Source organism: Eleutherodactylus coqui, chromosome 5, assembly GCF_035609145.1.
Source record: "Eleutherodactylus coqui strain aEleCoq1 chromosome 5, aEleCoq1.hap1, whole genome shotgun sequence".
NCBI lineage: Eukaryota > Metazoa > Chordata > Amphibia > Anura > Eleutherodactylidae > Eleutherodactylus > Eleutherodactylus coqui.
The window spans coordinates 180,786,489-180,806,701 of NC_089841.1; the positions used below are offsets into that span (position 1 = coordinate 180,786,489).

The window sequence follows — 20,213 nt, forward strand, 5'->3', positions numbered from 1 at the left end:
AGATGTTCAACAGGGGAGTGTAGGCTGTAGAACATGTAATCATAAGGCCATGGGTACACGGCACAGGTTGTCTGTGGGAGACCTTCACAGTAGAGCCACACCATTTGGTCAGGATTTTAACATGGAATCCTCACCCCAAACCCAGTGCTATAATTGAAATGCTGCAGATTTTAAATCCACAACGCATGTCAATTGCCACACGGGTTTTGGGCAGTTTTCTGCAGCGTGTGGATAAGATTTCGAATATCTCATCCACTGTGCTGCTACTGTAAGGCCACTCACGTGTTTTGCCGCGATTTTACTTTCAGACACAGGTTTCTGCATCCAATGGCGGGTTTCATTGCACCCCATCATTGTGATGGGCGAGGAGGTGCACTAAATGCAGAAAAATAGAGCAGACAGAGCCCGAAAATTGTGGTGCTTTCTAGCGCCGTGATCGTGCGCACATCTGCGAGGCTCCATTGAAAACAATTGAAGCCTTACACATGCGAGATTTTTACTGCGGAGTGTTGAAAGCCGTGGTATGAGAGTCCAAAGTGCTACAGATTTTCAGTGCGAAGGATCCACATGGAAAATCCACCCTAGGTGAACATAGCCCAAGGCTGCCTGTCCACGGGCGATAATCGATCGCGGATCACGCTCTGTAAAGGTCATCATAGCGTTGCTATGGAAAGCGCAACGCCGTCGTCCACAAGCGGAGAATCATAGCTATTCCCGCTCATGGGATTTAAATCACAGCATGCTGCGATTGCCGCAGTGAGCCTATCTATTAGACAGGCTCATCTCAGAGACCTGTCAGCTCCCTCATCTCCCGCGGTGGAATATCGCTAGCGATATTTCGCCTCGGCCATGGACAGGAGGCCTAAAAAGGTCTCAGCAGCAATATTCCATGACTTACAATGGTCAAAATCCCCTTTAACTTTCTGTGAGCTACTTCTCCAGAGAGCATGCATTACACTTTATAGCAGCTGTATACAAGGTACACTACTACATCTCAGCATCTGAAAGCCACGATAGCCACATTTTGGATACAAAAACAATCTTTCCAAGTACAGAGAGAGTAACAGTAGTCCACTAGCAGCGTAACTGTATCTTCCCAAGGAAGCCAGTCACCCTTAAAGTAACCGCTTTACTTATTTGTACCTTGTGAAACTTTAATGTTCCCATTGAATTACACTACATCAGCTTCTTGGGCATTTCTAACAAACTGAACACTTTACAAGCCAAAGAATGAAATTACTGAATAATGTAATGAACATACATGAAACCCATTCGAGTCCAATTATTTGATTTCCTAAAAGTTGAACCAGTCGTGCAAAAACAGAAAAATCTGTATTCTATTGGTACATGGCATCTAGAAAACATCTGAGCATTTGATCATTGGAGTATATTTCTTATTACTGCAGTGAAAAGTTCTTCTACATACAGTGTTGCTTGAGAGTCAAACCCACAAAAAGTGCCAGGGGCTTAATATGTCGCGAGTATGGACTTCACTCCTTTTTAATGTGTTTAACGCCTTAAAGCAATCCTCCAGTCGGGAACTTAAAACTGATGTGTAAAAGTCAGTGCCAAGAGAGGATGATGATTACCTGCCATTTATTTTTCCTCCAAGCTAGTTTGGCTGTTTCTTAGCTCAGCTCCATTAGGACAGAACTGTGATTGGCGACTAATGTTTAACTACAGTGCCTATTCTGGAGTAGTCTAGGACACACCCACTGTCTCATCATTGGTTCATGTTGCCTCTTCTGCAGACTGTCCAAAGAGTTGAACTAAAAAGCAGCCAGGGAGCAAGATCTGAAGAAAAAGGACAAGCCTGGTCTGCAATCTTGGCATTGGTGGAAGCCCCAGGGGTCTCGCGATGGGAATACCTTTTAACAGGGGGACATAAGTACTTTTTACCATTGCGGAGGGAAAAAAAATGCCAGCAATTCCCCCCTCCCTTAAGGCTTCATGTCCATAGGCAAAATTGAATTGTACAGTCCATGAGGGTCAACCAAGCGGATGATCCGCAACTCAAGCCGCCCATAGACAATCATGGGTGCCCACAGCTGAATTTAAGCATGCAGATTTGATTTGCGGACCTTTCGCAGCATGCTCCATTTTGCTGGGGGTCCCACACAGACGGTGGATCCATGAAGTGAATGGAACGTGCCGCAGATCCAATGGGAAAGCAGGAGATTTAAAAGAAAAAAAAAAAGAAAAAAACTCTACTGCACATGTGCAACAGCCAGTAGGCCCACCCACATTTGCAGTGGAGAAGATGGAAGACAGGCACAGCCACGCAGAGGATTGGGACAGGTAAGTAGTGTCCTTTTGCCGTGGGCAGTGCTGGATTTCGTGTAGGATTCCCTGCATGGAATCAGCTCGTGCCGTAGACCAAGTAAGGTATCTCCAAACACAATTTTCATGCATGTAAAACATTATATGTTCCAAATAAATTTAAAAAAAAAATGTGCACCAGACTTTTATGGAGAGGAGAAAAACAACAAACAAGCATTTGCATACAAGTGCTTTTTTGTTTCCATAGGGAATAGGCGATTTTGCAACAGAATCATCCAAAACCAGGGCATACTGCAATAGTGCAAGAAAAGAGACAACACTCATGTAACAGATTTAAAATAATTGTAATTTTCATGAGCGAGCTACATCCATTTCTCTAGTGGAATGCAGTGTGTGTATGAAACTCGCGCATTTTACCACCGCAGTAATCGCGGTACAAGGCTCCCATTGATTTCAATGGGGCCCTTACAGTCCTGCATGTGAACGTAGCGTTTTCTATTGCTGAGATTTTCAAGCATTGTCTGCTCTATTTTGGTACGTTTTTGCACTTTTTTAACGCACCTCACACCCATCACAAAAATGACAAAAATAGCAGCAAAGCGCCGCAATCAAAACAGTTTTGCCAACATAGTATGCGAGAGTGGCCTTAAGCCCAGTTTCCACAGGCGGGCTTGATTTGCAGAATCTGCGCATCAAGCCGCCCATAGGGATACATGGGCGCCCTCAAAGGAAATTAAGCATGCGGATTTCGTTTGTGGACCTTCTGGTCCGGAGAACAAATTGCAGCACGCTCCATTAATTCCATAATCCTTTCTTCAAAGTTAATATATTCTATAGGAATCTGCAATGCAGCAAAAGTAAATAAATAAATAAAAAAAGTTGAAAAAAAAATAAAATAAAAAATTATATATAATAAAAAATTTACACACACACACACACACACACACACACACACACACACACACACACACACGTTAGAATGCATCCATCTAGATATGGAGGGAGTAAGGCCCAATGGTCACGGACACCTGCCGAGAATTAAGCAGCAGTCAGTCAATAGCATGCAATGTAAAATGATTCTTCCACGCACACGAGTGGAAATCACTTTCGATTTCCGCTCGGAGGTAGAATCGCAGCATGCTCTATTTTTGTGCGAGACTCGCATGGACTGCTTCCATTGCAGTCAATGGAAGTAGTCCGTCCCGCGGTGATTATGAAATGTCAATTTCAAAATCATCGCTGATTCGAGTCATCACTGATGAGTAATTCTCTGCACTGCGCATGTGCAGCGGTGTGCCAGCCAGCACATTCACAGTGCATCACAGACAGGTACATGGGGGGGGGGGTCACTGGCAATCTATACCCAAGGACATATCATTGAGTGCGCTCTTTCATGTTGACCATTTAATTATAGCTCAATAGAATAATATAATGTTAAGCCATGAACCTGATCACCCACAGACCAAGTATAAAGGCCCATTTACACAGAGCGATGATCGTAAAAAGAAAAATATCGTTAAAAAGTAAATGTTTGAGTTGCGTCTAAACGTGCGTCCATTGTGCACTTTTTGTTCACTGCTAACTGATAGTTAAATTCAGGCCAACCTAAAAACCCTCGTTCAGCCTCATCAGCAGTTCTCCGGGGGTAGTGCTAATAGCATTGATTCCCATTGGAGAACAAAGGAACTGAAAGCAAATAATAGCCTCAGGCTATTAACTGCTTTCAGCTAAGCCTTCATTTGCACATTTAATTGCTCTTAAGTAGATGAGTAGCTACTTAAAGGGGTTGTCTCGCGGCAGCAAGTGGGGTTATACACTTCTGTATGGCCATATTAATGCACTTTGTAATGTACATTGTGCATTAAATATGTGCCATACAGAAGTTATTCACTTAGCTGCTCCGTTGCTAGCATCCCCGTCGCCATGGATCCGTCTAATTCTGATGTCTTCTTGCCTTTTTAGACGCGCTTGCACTGTGCGGTCTTCTTCCTGGTGAATGGGGCCGCTCGTGCTGGAGAGCTGGTCATCGTAGCTCCGCCCCGTCACGTGTGCCGATTCCAGCCAATCAGGAGGCTGGAATCGGCAATGGACCGCACAGAGCCCACGGTGCACCATGGGAGAAGACCCGCGGTGCATCGTGGGTGAAGATTCCGGCGGCCATCTTGGTGAAGGAAGACGTCGCAGAGCGGGGATTCGGGTAAGTAATATAAATTTTTTTTTTAACACATCCCTTGGGGTTGTCCTGCGCCGAACGGGGGGGGGGCCTATGAAAAAAAAACAAAAAAAACGTTTCGGCGCAAGACAACCCCTTTAACCCTTTCCAGTCCAATGTCGGGCCTGCCCCGACATCATCATTTTCCTCCACAGCTCCGATGTCGGGGCAGGCCCGACACTGCAGTGCAGGAGTGGATCTGCACCCGATCGTCAGGCACATCGGGTGCAGATGCACTCCTTTACTGGTCGTCATCGAGGACCCCCGAGGAGAAGGCAGAAAGGGTTTTTAACCCTTTCTGCCCACTTCTTTATACATTACATAGCGCTCAATTAGCGCTATGCAATGCATAGATTCCGGCCGGCGATCATGTGACCGCCGGTGTTACCTGACCCCCGGCGGTCACATGAACGCCGAGCCGGGAGCCTGCACCGTGCAAGGACCTGCTTACCTGACCAGCGTCTTGTGCATTCTCCTTCTGTCTCCCGACCCGGCGATCATGTGACCGCCAGGTGTCACCTGACCCCAGCGGTCACATGATCGCCGAGCCGGGAGGCAGAAGGAGAATGCGGAAGACGCCGGTCAGGTAAGCAGGTCCCTCCCTGCACCCTCCTGAACTCTGTCAGATCAGGAGGGTGCAGGGAAAATGTATTTTTTCTCACCCATTCTCCCAGCTCCAATTTATTTGGAGCTGGGGAGAATGGGTGAGAAAAAATAAATGGATTGGAAAGGGTTAAGAGTTTGTGCAAAATGATCGCTCAAAGCTGTCACTCAAACTGTCATTAGAGCGATCATCGCTCTGTGTAAATGGGCCTTTAGGCTTAACTCATGCCGTAGCTTTTACGTAAAGGAGCATTCCTGCAGCTTGCTTCATCCACTACATTGTGGGATGAAGTTGGGGTTCAGTCACAGCTGCCAACCCTCCCACTCCCCAAGTACACCCCTGAGCTGGACATAGTAAACCCATACTATACAGAGGTCAATTTACACTACACTGAAGAACACCTTCAACTAGGTACGAGCAGAACAATCGGATATCCCGGACACTCAACATGATTTATTATATACGTGAACTTTAAACACATTTCCTTCTACTTGCAGAAGTGTGCAAAAGGTTGTGCCAAAGTTAGAATTGTGCCATTTAAGGGAAGGACATTACAGGAGAACCACCTGCAAGTAAAATATTTATTTCACCGAGATATGAGCAATTTACATTGGGGTAGGGGCAAGACAGAAAGCCTAATGCTGCTATGTCCTGTGTCCATGCACAGCAATAAATATCTTCGCCCCTGTTAAATGTCAGGTTTTGTCATATTAAAAAAATCTGACCAAGATGAATAATTCCAGATTTCCACCTTCAATGTGACCCGTTATCTGTACAATTCCATTGGAAAACAAACTGAAATCACTTACGGTGGGAAAAAAAAAAAAATTGTATGGTTACATAAGTGTAAACACCCTCCTAGATTTGGGGATGTAGTTCTTTTCAAAATTAGCCAACCACATTTAAACGCATGTTAAGGCCTCATTTAATAATCCCTTGCTGCAGAAAAAAAATAAAATAAAAGGATACATCAACTTAGAAGCGCTGTCCGGGGCCCTGCTGTAGCTTCTTCCTGGTCCCTGTCAATGTTTTCCAGCTCTTCTGGCTGGGGATTGAAAAATCCCTGCCTCCTGGAAGCGCTAGCTGTGATTGGCTAAGTGGCAGGCAGTCAGAGGCAGTGGTTACAGGAGGCAGGGAGTCTTTAATGCCCAATCAGAAGATATGAAGGGGGAATAGTGCTGGGGACCCAGGCAGAAAATGTGTCGGAGACGACAGCGCTTCTAAGATGATGTACACTTTTTTTCCCCTGCAGTTAGGGCTTAGGTTCTGGCTTTGGCAGTAGGATTTCCTACTGTCAAGGTTTCATCACAAAAATAGTGTTTTTATGCGATGCAACAGGGAGGAAGGCTCCATAGGGAAACATGGGCTACAAAAGCCGCCGAGTCGCATGCATATAGCGGGACCTGTGAGGCTTTTGTGTCAGGATGTCGCATGCTACAAGACATCGCACATGTGAATTAATCCATGGGAAAGCATGGGCTTCACATTCATGCGATTTGTAGCAATGCAACAAATCGTGCGCCTATCGTCCCGTGTGAATGAGGCCTAAATAGTAGTCAGCACTCCGCTGCCATTACTTACAGTGACTCTGATTTCCTCCATATACAGCTCAGCTCTTTTAGTTGGATTTTCCTGAGATTTTTATAGTGGCATTTTCAGCTAAAGCCATAAAGGGCTTACAGCACATCAAAGGGATCTGATTGTTGGAAGCCATCAGTCAGGAGAAGGAGACCAAAAAGTTACCAAGACATTACATGTACCAGGGAACACAGTGAAGACGTCAGCAAGAAGTGGAGTAAATTTGGCACAACAGTGACATCACCAAGAACTGGACGGCCCTCAGAAATTGATGAAAAGATAAAATCAGAAAATTGGTCCAGGAGGCGGCCAAGAGGCCATAACAAAACATTAAAGGAGCTGCAGGAGTTTCTGGCAAGTCTTGGGAAGGTTGTGTAGTACATGAGACAACCAGCTCCTGTATTCTTCACATGTCTGGGCTGTGGGGTAGGGGCAAGACAGAAGTATTTTCTAACAAAGAAAAACATCCAAGCCCAGCTATGTTTTGCCAAAACCTCCATCAAGTCTACCAAAAGTATGTGGGAGAACATGTTATGATCTGATGAGACAAAGGTTGAACTTTTTGACCATAATTACAAAAAAGGTATGTTTGGTGCAAAGCCAACACTACACATCACCAGAAGACCACCAGACCCACAGTGAAGATGGTGGAGGCAGCATTATGCTTTGGGGCTGTTTTTTGGCTGCTGGACCTGGGGCTTTAGTTAAGGTGAAAGGAATTATGAACAGTTCCAAATAATCCATTTTGGTACAAAACGTTCAGGCGTCTGCTAGAAAGCTGAAGTTGAAGAGGAATTTCACCTTTCAGCACAACAACAACCCAAAGCATACCTCCAAAATCAACAAAAGAATGGCTTTCTTGCAAGATGATCAGAATTTTGGAGTGGCCCAGCCAGAGCCGAGACCTGAATCCCACTGAAAATCGCAAGAGTGGGCAAAGATTGCCAAGATGCCCCATGCTAATAGACACCTACCCAAAAAGACTGACTGCGGTCATAAAGTCAAAGGGTACATCAAAGTATTAGTTTTAGGGCATGCATATTTATACAACCACATTAGTTTTTATTTGCACCCCCAGGCCTCACGTCCACGGGCCTGGACGGTTTACAAGTGTGGAATCCCGCAGCGGTTTCCACCCGGCCCGCAGACGTGAAGCCTATAATGACATTATACTCACCTCGCCGGACACTGCAGGCTCTCCTCCGTCGCGGATGGATCTTCTTTCTTCTGCCCGGCAGATGCGCTCGGCACACTGGCACCGTGCTTTTTTTTTTTAATCTCCTGCTCTCCCATGGATCCGTAGAAAAATGGAGCATGCCATAATTTCTTTTTGCGCGTGCGATTAAATTGCCCTGCGTATGCTAATGCATTTCTCTAGACTTCTAAATCTGCGGTTCTCCCGCAGGGGAGACGTGCAGATTTTATAATTAACATTGGGCCTAAAAGATTTGTTTGTTTTTCAGTGGAATTGTGTAGAGAACCGGTCACATTGAAGGTGGAAATAAATCTGAAACGATTCATAGTAGTCTGATTTTTTTTTTTACATAACATATACTATTTATGGCATTAATCAGGGATGTGTAGACATTTTATATTCCCTATACAGTTTAAGCAGCCTTGAAAATTGACTTTACGCCTTCAAATTACAGAATCTGCTCTAAATTTGCACCATTTGGTATGAATTTTGATATTTATTTGCTGATGATTTTTCAACTGCAGTCAACCGGCAGTAAATTCGTCATGTCTGAACATACTCTACATGTGGATTTTGGTGAAGTTTCAGCAACAGATTTTACCCATTTCATTGCAGTAAAGAAATCTAGGGCAACAAATAAGTGCATTTGGCTTTAATAAATCTCATTCACTTAGGGCCCTTTTACACAGAACGACTGTTGGGCGCTTAAGGTGATCTTGCATATAGCCGCCTAGACAAGATGTCCACCCACTTCTACTGTCACACCTCCTGCCCTCACTTTTAAACATCTGGCGAGGCACAATGTTGGCTCCAAGACTTAAAAGAATTTAAAAAAAAAAAAAAAATTTTTTTAAAGTTCAACTATGAAGTATTGCAGCATTCTAATACATTATTATCTTTCAGGGGAAGGGGGGGGGGACACACAAAGAACAGGCATTTGTTAAAGTTCTTACAGAACTGCCCTGGGGCCCCATCTGTTGGTGAAAAAGACTTCATACTGTCACTTTGCAAAAATGGCTGATGCAATAAACTAGAAAGAGGTTCTCGCTAAGTAAACATGCACAATTACCAAAGATTGGCTGCTGCTCCGACTCCTGACTTACTAATATGGCCAGCTTCCCATTTTCTGTGAATATCCTGTAAGGGTGCCCATGTGGTTGTGCATGATTTCACGTATGCAGCCACAGAGTTAAAGAACAGTGGCAGTTCTCTATAATGCACCATTCAGCTTTTGTTACCTGGCACGAACTACTACCTGTACGACATCCAAACAGGAAAAAAAATATATATAAGTGTAGGCTGATTTACCCAACAATGAGAATTAAGGCAATGAGGCTAGGGCTATACAAGGACATGGGGAAAAAAAGTGGTCACACTGCAATGTCACATCTAATGATTGTAAATGGTGTAGCATTGCGACATGTGATCCAACGCAAATGCAATGTCGCTGTAGCAAAAAAGATAAAATCCAACTTAATAGGATTTTGTTTGCAAGACACTTTTGCAAAACTGGCTATTTGAAAAAAAAAAAAAAAAATTATATATATATATATATATATATATATATATATATATATATATATATATATATATATATATATATACACACATACACACACACCAAATTACAACTCAGACTTTCAAGAGCAGCTTACAATCATGGGACTTACAATCATGGGACATCACCCGTGGACAGTCGGCCTTAAGGGCTAATGCCCACGGACGGATTCCTGCTGCGTTTCCCACAGTGGAATTCCGCAGCTATTAGGTTCTATTGAGCCTAATAGCTTTCTGCTGCAATGCTCACATGCAGAATTCTGCCGCGGATTTCCACTGCGGTAAAAAAATTGTGGCATGTTATATTTCACCACAGATTTCCGCAGCGGGAGGTCTCCATTAATATAGTATTAACGGAGACTGCGAAATTCTGCGATCACTCGTGTTTTTAAACGCGATCCTCCGCAGCGGAAAGCCACGGCACAATTCTGCAACGCTCGTGGGCATGAGCCCTATGTGCACGTATTGCCCTAGTCACAAGGTCAATTTCACATAGAAGCAAAACATGCTCATGTCATATCCATATTTTACAGCTCATGTTAGGCTGCCTGGCATTGCGAGGTCCAACTATGGAAAGCACAGGCCGACGTCCACAAGCGGAGAATCATAGCGATTCTCTGCTCGCGGGATTCAAATGGCAACATGCCAGGATTCTTGGCAGTGAGCCGATCTATTAGACTCATCGCGGAGACCTTTTAGTGCTCTCCCCTCCTCCCCCGCGGGCGAATATAGTTAGCGATATTCAGTCATGGCTGTGGACAGGGGGCCTTATTCTATGGGGCTCCTCCCTAGGACGTATAAAATATGTGCATATTAAAAAAAATTAAAAAAAAAAAAAGATGTAGGCTAGCTTTATCTGTTTTGTCATCACATAATGTCTATTTCAGTTTATGGAAAGTGTAAAAAAATTAGCATTCAAGTTACAGATCCGGTTGGGGAAGAATTTAATACACTGGATTCAAAAATCACTGAAGGCCATCCACACTGGCATTTTCATGTAGGTTAAATATGCAAGAAACACATGAGAAAAAAAAAATAAAAAATTTGTGAAAAACACATGAATTTTAAGCATACGTTTAAGTTTTAAAATCATAGGCGTGGTAAACGTTTGGGAAGGAAGACAGACAAAAATGGGCGTTTCACAGATAAACATACACATCTGCTCGCTGTACTGGAAGATACAGATGCTTCATGATCCAGATCTTCGTGTATATTGTAATACTGCTTGTGAAGGTTACCTGAATTAATCTGAATGGTCATCTTAAACCCATGCTGATAAAATGTAATTCTAACAGCTGACCCCAAGCATTTTATATATACTTCACAGGTCTTCCCAACATACAAAATGAGACAACTGTGGACAGAACTATTCTGCCAGAAGACAAGCTACATAATAACAGATATTAACAATTTAATATGGACTCCGTCTTTTGTTAAGGGTACATGTAATTAGCACTCATTACAAGCGACTGAAGTGACACATCCAATCACCAGATACAGGTACTGAGTTACCGGAAAGTTTTAAATTCACACCAGCAATTCAGCCAGACAGTCGTCCAAAAGATTAATTGCCCCCGTACTCACAGGAGCGATAATCACTCAGTGAATGGAGGTGGAGAGCGCCGCAGATCTCAAAGAAGAACGACTGCCGTTTACACGAACCGATGGTCAGGTTTTTATGCCAAGTGATAAGCAATCCAATTAGTCGTTTATTCATTCGAAGCGTTTACAAGGAACGATTGGGCTGGGTTCACACGGGACGGATTCGCCGAGGAAATTTTGTGCGGCAAATCCACTCGCGGCTCCTAATCCCGGGATCAGCCAGCCACGTGGACGAGATTTTGCACAACTTTCGTCCACATGGGGTAGCCAATCCATTGCGGCAAAGCCTTGTGGAACCAGAATTGACAAAAAGAGATGTCATTGTGAAAAGAAAAAAAAAAGCGGCAAAAATAATTTTGGTAGCTGAAAGAAAACAAAACAAATATTGCAGTTAAACCATCACATAGTTAAAATGCCTAAAAAGTGTCTGGTCCTTACCTTATGAAAGAGCCTGGTCCTTAAGGGGTTAATTAGTTTTCAACAAGTGCACCAGGAAATGAATGGTAAAAAAGCAAGCTATTGTGAGCAATAAGAACAACCGTATGCTTTTACATGCTTCTCCCTCCGCCTTCAAAGTCTAAGGATTAGAGATGAGCGAGTATACTCGTTTCGAGTATTTACTCGATCGAGCACCGCAATTTTCGAGTACATCAGTACTCGGGGGGCGCCGGGGGGCGGGGGAGGCGTGGCGGCAGGGGGGAGCCCTCTCTCTGTCCCTCTCCCCCCCACTCCCCGCTGCAACCCCCCACTCACCCACGGCGCCCCCCGAATCTTTTCACCCAAGTACAGAAGTACTCGAAAAATCGCAGTGCTCGGGCGAAAAAGGGGCGTGGCCGAGTACGCTCGCTCATCTCTACTAAGGATAGCATAAAAATTGTGACGTGGTGTGTTAAAAGGCTTTTGAAACCTGCCTCTGCGAGAGCGGCCTCATACACTGCACAGAGGCTGCTATAATCACAGGGCTTTATCAACTAACAGAGTACCTCTAAAGACACAGTATGTGATTTTCCGTTTTGGTAGGGCATTAAAATTATTTAAGCTACCCCTACATGTGCCCCAGCAGTTGACAATAACAGGGAGAAAGTTAACGGGTGCAGATATTCAAGCCTACCTCAATTAAGAAAATAAATGGAGTGTGCAACCCATTAAAAAAATAAAAAAAGTTTAGAGTCTTGACAATGTCAAGGCTGCTGTAATCGCATGACTTTATTAACTAGTGAAATTAATGTAGTGCCCAACCAACTGAATAGCCAGCATTCCTTTTTTTAATTCTAGATCAGAAGCTACACTGTGGTGCATACCCAAAGAGGCTACTGAGTGGATCACCGGATGTAAACTTTAAGAGTAGAGGTCTAGACTCTCCCTCTTTCTACAGCACGGTTGTTGTGACATGATATTATTTTGCAATTTAAAAGTCATCATTTTCTTCTGCACGGTTGCCAAGTTAATTCTAGTCCTACTAGTTTGACAACATCTGGTTATTCCAGTGCAGCATTTTTGCATTATTTGTAATCAGTATGTCATTTTACATGTATAAATCAATAAGCCATTAACCTACTCATTACAGAAAAATTTAGAATACTCATCCAGTAACTAGTTAGCTGATTCAAAAGGTGTATGCATCTAAAAGAAGTGTACATAGTTAGGTTAGGTCTATACCAGTGCTTCTGATTTCCATTGTTTGGCTCAGCTATAGAAGCTAAACAATGGAAAAGAAGCGTTAAATCTGATACAAGCGCACACCAAGGGCATCCGATGGACCCTGTTCACTATACTGAGGTCCATTGGGCTCCTGGCATTTTCCTGGACAAATTAGTGCAACATTCCATATCCGAGCTACGCCGGAGATTATGAACAGAGCCGCCGATGCGCGCAGAATTATATACACCAACCTGCAATTCATCTTTATATTTTTCAAACGTTTATATCTAGTTAATGCAAACTCAAAACCCTACCTAGGTCTAGCACTAAAATAGAGAGTGTGTAAGAAGTATAGATTATGAAGGAGAGAGAAAAGAAATCAGACAGGCTGAGAACATAGCCACATTAATGCATGAAATACCATTCATTCCTGCACAGCGACAAAGCATTGTTCCACACAAACAGAGAAATATACACGATTCCTGGCATAGTTCTCCGACACGGACAATAGAAGGGCTTGTCATCTGATGACGAAGGCTACGTTTATCAAGGACAATCAGAGCAGTCACTAAAACCATGCAAATCAGCAGAGAAACAAAAGTAGGAATGATACGCAACATACTGCACATATGAGAATTTAGGTTTTTGATAGAATGCCGCCGTTCTAGAAGTCCATTTCTGTCATTTGACTGATGTAAAACAGGTATTAGGCAAGCAACTGAGAGGTGAGGTCAGGGAAAAAACAAAAACCCACCAATAATAGACATGAGAATCAGCACATCATCATACTAGATTTTTCAGGGTCAGGCTGCTGCCTGTTTACCTGCTTCTATTGTACAGTCCATCACTATAGTTTAAAAGGATCATGGACACGTTATGGTCATATATACACATATATTGTATGTCCATTCAGCAGCTGCTATGGACAAGCTAAACCCCAGTAAGCATTTATACAAAATTTTTAATAAGTCACAAACAACAAAAATAAATTTTAAAAAAGCGCTGAAGTGGCTACCTTAGTGCAAACAATGACGTCCTATCACAAGGATATATGAATAGGGGTTTAGTCACTAGTACCCTAGTGATATGACAGCATTGTTTCTTCCCTGGGTTATTCTTTAAGTTTCAACCCCCATTTGTGACTAATGAAGTAACGTCTCCTGACGGAAACTCTTCGGCTCTGTTCACACTAGTGCTCAGCTTTTCATTTCCTTCTTCTGTCATGGGAGCAGGAAAACAGAAATGTTACATCTGAATGGCACCAGATAGACCCCGTTGATTATAACGTGGTCCGTCCAGCTTCTGTCATGCCTTCCAGTATTTTTAAGGACAAAATAGCTATTCTGCATCAACTTCAATGAAGTATTAGCTCCGGACACCGGTGGATCCCACAACATCCCACAGCATCTATAGTACTGTGTGAACCAGTATCTCTATGCACAGCCGTGAAAGCCTCAATGCAAGTACTAGACTTGAGTAGCAGATGTCATGTGACCTGCAGCCCACAGCGGAGCCAAATTATTCAATGAAGCTTACAAACTGGGGCATGAAGAAAAAATAAATAAAAATACTAAACTGCTTTTTTTAGGCTGCCTGTCCACAGGCGAGATGTCATAGCGAGATCCGTGGCGATAAATCACCCACGGAGCTCGCATGACATGCTTTCCATAGGATAACTATGGATAGTGCAGGCCGACGTCCATGAGCGGAGAATCATAGCGATTCTCCGCTCACGTGATTAAAATCGTGGCATGCCGCGATTCTCCACGCTGAGCCCATCAATTAGAGAGACCTTACAGTGCTTCTCCCTCATCCCCCACGGCAGAATATCGCTAGCAATATTCCGTCGTGGCTGTGCACAGACGGCCTTAAGGCATTGTACCACAGTTGACTTTTAGCACCTATCCATAAGATATGTAATAAAAGTCTGACTAGTGGGATGGCGGAGTGTCCCATTGCTGGAACCCCCACGGTGGATCCCAAGAACGTGGATCACAGGGCCCCCTTACTACAGGATAACTGCACTTCCCCGCAGTGAGGAGTTGATAGAATGGCGCGGCGGTCATGTTTCTTCGGTGCTGTCTCCGTTCATTTTCAATGGAACTGTCAGAGCAGAGTGCAAATGCCCGGCTTTCTATTTCCGTCAGCCCATGGAAATTAATGGAGCTGCACCACACAAGTGTGACCACCACTCCAATCTCCTACTCACTGTGCAGGGCTGCAATGGGCCCACAGTTACAAAGTAAGGGGACACGGGATCAATGGATGTTTCAACAGCGAGACCCCATGTGGATAAGGTAATAGACAACAATTTAGAAAAAACCCCCGTGCTCCAGTGATCGGATAGGCGAAATGAGAAGGCAGAAGGAACTTACTTAGCAGGGGTGTCAGTGCAAATGACACCCCTGAAAATCCAGGTCAGCTCGTAGAAATAAGGCTTGTCCAGGTTATGACGTTTATAAAGGTTCTTTATTCACAGGGTGCAACGCGTTTCGGCTGAAACATCAGCCTTTATCAAGCATGCTTGATAAAGGCTGATGTTTCAGCCGAAACGCGTTGCACCCTGTGAATAAAGAACCTTTATAAACGTCATAACCTGGACAAGCCTTATTTCTACGAGCTGACCTGGATTTTCAGGGGTGTCATTTGCACTGACACCCCTGCTAAGTAAGTTCCTTCTGCCTTCTCATTTCGCCTATCCGATCACTGGAGCACGGGGGTTTTTTCTAAATTGTTGTCTATTGCCTTTGCTGCCTCTGGTATATATTCTACCTAGAGTCACCCTGCGATGCTCTCCCCCATTGGGATGTCATTTAGACCAGCGATCAGGACCCCTTGATGACATCATAGCTCTGACCGTGGATATTACTGCCTGCCAGGATCATTAGACGCACCGTGACCTTACACAGGGTCCGGTACGTCTGGGGTGAGTCCAATTGGATTTCCGTTTATTTTTCTTTACCCTGCCATTTTCTCCACCTCACATTGGAGCGCTAATCTCCTTCTTCTACTCATGTGGATAAGGTGATAGGAGTTAATTGTAGTATAACCCCTTTAACTTTGTAGTACACACATAGTAAATATGAATTGCCTCTCAATATAAAACATCCAAGACGCATATTACATATTTACTTCCTTACATTAAAGCTATTTATAAGGGGTTTATTGGCAGTAGGAATAGGAGCATTTCCTGTTAGAGCAAGAATGCTGAGGACACTCCTTAAAGGGAACCTGTCATATTGAAGGCTGTAATCCACAGTGTCCTAACAGTGATTGATTATCTTCCCTGTATCAGCGTGAATAAAGAGATAAGTCAATTAATGATCGTTTCACCCATTGGACACCTAGGCCCAAAATGCCCAACAGTCCTTCCAATGACTTACCACTCCTGTCACACAGAAGGGACAGTTGCTCAATGAATGGAGGCAGAGCACCCCAGAGTTCTCTTTCGGCTGCTCCTCTCCATTCACTATGAGCATAAACGACGGCCTCTTTGTACTAATTGAAAAGTCGTTCCCTGATCACTTTGTATCAGTGAGCCAAAGCAAATTGTCTAGTGACTACTGAGCAATTCTTCACTCAGTACCCTGTCTGGTCCCGCATGTACACAGGACAACCATCACCGAAACCAAAAATCACTCATTTGAGGGTTTTGTGTTTTTTTTTGGAGGGGCCTATAGTTGTCCCATGTAAAGCCACCTTTAAAGGGAACATGTCACCAACTATATAAGAACCATAAACTAAGTTATGGTCTTATAGTTTAGGTGACATGGAACCCAAGGAGCCTCTTTTCATACTCACCCAGTCCACTGTCCTGCGGTGTACCCCGGTAAAGGCAACACATGCAGCCAGCTTGACTCTCCAGAAAGCTATACGCTCCCATAGAGCCTTATGAAACGTTTTATTATGAATTACCGTAACATCACTGAAACTATTTTTAGGAATTAAGAAATATAGAAGTTACATTTTTAAGGAAATGCTGGTATTTTATGCAGTCCTTCTGGAGTAGCATAATTACCAGCAGTGAACTGTGAATTTAACTGGCTGAATGGAATTCATAAGAATGACTGAGCCGACTTCTTTCTATTTAATATATTGGTTTATAGTTGGTGAAAGGTTCCTGCTAATGGGTTATAGAGGAAAGCTACATTTATAAGAGATTTACAATACAATTATGTGCATACACCAAGTAACAGTGTACAACTCATCTAAATATAATCACTAGTCTATATAACCCAGTCGTGCGAGTCAATTGTGATAACTGAATTAGGAAACTGTAACAATTCGCTCTGTAACAATACAGAAGAACATCAGCAGAACCTATAGGACCAAAGCTTTTTGTAAAAACACAGCTCAAAATTTTCCCTGAATAGATTATTTTCATGAAAAAGAAGGATTAGGATGTTGAATTTAAACCCCCAATCCTGTTCCCCAGGAGATAAGCTGATGCTTTCTGGTTTACCTCCCAGAACACATGAATGTTTGGAGGAGCTGAATGTTCTTGTGTATGGGGCAGCCAGGGGAAGCAGCTCTTAGACTTACAATTATTTATCTATGCGCACATTATACTATATAACCAGTTAGACAGTTCTTCAACTAGTGACCCTGAAGAAAAAAGGTCTATACATCTGTACCTTCTATTACTTAGCCCTTTCAGCATGTACTGTATTGTAAGGAGATAGGTTGGGTGTGGTATTTACTTGATTATCATAAGTGAAAGGTGAATTTCCTGCCATACAACAGGCAAGACTTGAGAAAGTGTGCAAAAGAAACATTTAAGATCCACCATAGCAACCAATCAGATTCCTATTAAAGAATCATATCTGCATTCTGATTGGACAAAGTAATTTTCAAATTTAGTCTAAAGTCAATAAGGGTGACTTTACAAGGGACAGCTGTTGGATGCAGAGGCGCCTGACAGTCGTCCCAAGACTTTTTGTTCCTGTGCTTTCACAGAAGTGATAGTTGTACAAGTACTCCGCATCTATTCACTGGACATCATTTACGGTCACCCACCTTCATTCACTGCGAACAGTCTTTTAAAGAAGAGCAACTACCCGTTTACATTGAGTGGGAAGTTGCTCACTAGTTGCTTCATTTCAGTAAGCTGAAACGAGGTGCCTAGCGCCTACTGAGCGATTTCCCACTTAGTACCCTGTTTTCAGCTGATAGCTGTCCCTTTGTTAAGCCACTTTGAGACACAAAGATGCGTGCTCTGACCCTGCATTACAGCACGAGTTCTGTATTACAGACCTATAGGCATTCTGTGTGCTGTGATCTAGTGTCTCTCTATGGGGCACTGTATTCTCCCTTCTATACAATGTTTCCAGCTTGTACATTATCAGCTTGCATGGGTATGTTTAACAACTGTCAAAGATGCATGTAAATGCAGAGAAAAACGCAGTAAACAGCGTTAAAAAAGCGTTTTTACAAGCGCATGTATAAGAGAGTGGACTAAGGATGTGCCAGCTTTATAACTCAAATGATCTGTCAAATTTTAAGCGTGTCCAGTCTAAAGCCCCGTTTACACACAAAGATAATCGCGCTAAATTCATTCAAAAGATTGCTCAAGATGTCATTCAAGCTATTATTTTACATAAGCTATTAATGGGCATTAATGCCTATTAAGTAGCTTATTAGCTTCATTTGCATGTAAATGAAGCTCCCTTCCCTGTATGCAGATAACAGCAGGTGGTCTGTTATCTGCATACAATTCCATTGTTCTCCCCTGGGTCAGCAGCTGAAAACAATATTATCAGCGCTCTCGTGGAGAATCATAGCACGCGGTCCCAGCCATCGGCTGGCTGAACGAAAGATGTTTTTTTTAATGCTGAACTAAAAATCATTGTTCAACCAAAAAGCAAACAATGGTAGCATTTACATGCAACGATTATCGCTACAAAGACATTGCTTGAACAAATTTTGAGCCATAATCATTGCGCGTAAATGGGCCTTAAGTTTAGACCACCTAATAATTGGCTTAACGATGCAGCAGACACGATAGACAATGAGCAGATCACTGATCGCTCAGTGTAAATAGCAGCCGTTCAGTACTGAACAGCCACTATGTTATGTCAATAGAGAGGGGTGGTGGAGCGCGAGGAGAGAAATCTCCTCCTGCCGCCCCACTGTGAGCCGGTGATACTAGCTCCTGTGCAGGTGCACGGGAGCTAGTATGTGCGGCAATGTGTGTCGGGCATTACTTGCCCGACACTCGTCCTGTCTAAATGGAGCTTTAGTTTATGCCACAAATTACGCAATTTGTTGTGAATTAGGCCACACCTTTTTTCAGACAAGAAAACTATCCAAAAAAGTGTCTAAAAGCAAAGTAAATGTGGTACAAAGCACGCAAGACAGTTCTCTAGCGTAATTTGTGCCAGCAAACTGTCGCATTTTGAATGGCAAATAAGCCCACTGTGTCCTTCCGTATAACACTGGGGGCACACAAAGTCTCCAGATGGGCCTATAGCGGTCTTCCTGACATCAGGAAAGTATACAGAGCGCTGATAGTCACTGTGTGTCCCGCAGAAATCTGTAATGCCCTGGAAGGGCACTGCTACATAGGCAGCTCTCTAATGTAGAAGTGTAAAAGCTGCATATTTGTACTTAGTAACATAATAATGGGAGATCACCCATCATTACTGGAAGTTATTAGAATCCAAGGTAATAAAGGGAAGTGAAGACACCTGACCAGTCATCACTGCATACCTCCTTAGGGAAAACCTTACTGAGCTGGGACAACGCAGGCCAATAGAAGACCAGAGGCAGTGCTACAGAAAGAATGAAGTATCTAGGCAGGTGCCACTACTAGGAGTTCAGCAAGGACTTCCACTTACCGAAAAAGGAAGGCAGGTGAGACACGGAATCTAAGAAGCTGCAGGTGTCTACCTGCTTATCGGCAGGTAATGGCTTGAACTGGTGCTGGAGGAGAACAGCCATGCCGAGGCCGGAGTACACTGTGCCCGATCACCTCTGCTACCAAGCGTCCCTTCTTCCTTACTGCCCGGACTCTGTACAACGCGGAACTACATGCTACAGTGCGAGCACTATACAGCTGACTCAGGGGCGGGGCTATTGGAACGCGTCGCACCCAATCAGCGTGGGAATCAACAGCCACTCAGAAAGTAGCGTTCTGGACCGCGACGTCACTTCTATGCTAGAAAGTTGGGACTTATCAGTAGGGGACCGATGGCTGGCTTTGGAAGCAGCTGGCTGCTGGTGAAGGATGGCTGTGGGAGTCGGCTGCAGTTACAGGCTGTAACCCTCTCACTGCTGGAGAGGTAATGTGCGCCTCACACAGCAGTGAGGACAATAAGAAGTTTGCTCACAACTCATATGAATTTACAAATGACAGCCAATGGGGCTTATTTACTAATACTGGCTTTTATCATAAGGGCTCTGCTGAATGAGAAAATTGTCGAATTTTAAGATTGTCCAGTCCAAGTTTAGACCAAGTTAGTTGGCTTAGTTTACTCTAAAAATAGCTACAAATGCGAGGCGCAATTTCGCACATTCCTTTTTCAGACAAGTTGGAAAAACTGGCC

At 43.6% G+C, this 20,213-nt stretch overlaps 1 protein-coding gene across 1 annotated transcript in view; it reads right to left on the reverse strand.

The window, feature by feature from the left end:
* GLTP (glycolipid transfer protein) overlaps nucleotides 1-19,705 on the reverse strand; it is a 34,348-nt gene extending 14,643 nt beyond the window's left edge. The window contains exon 1 of the mRNA XM_066603874.1: nucleotides 19,506-19,705. Within this exon, the coding sequence (XP_066459971.1) occupies nucleotides 19,506-19,608 (103 nt within the window). The 5' untranslated portion in view covers nucleotides 19,609-19,705. The remainder of the gene's footprint in view (nucleotides 1-19,505) is intronic.
* Between the last annotated feature and the right edge of the window lie 508 nt (nucleotides 19,706-20,213).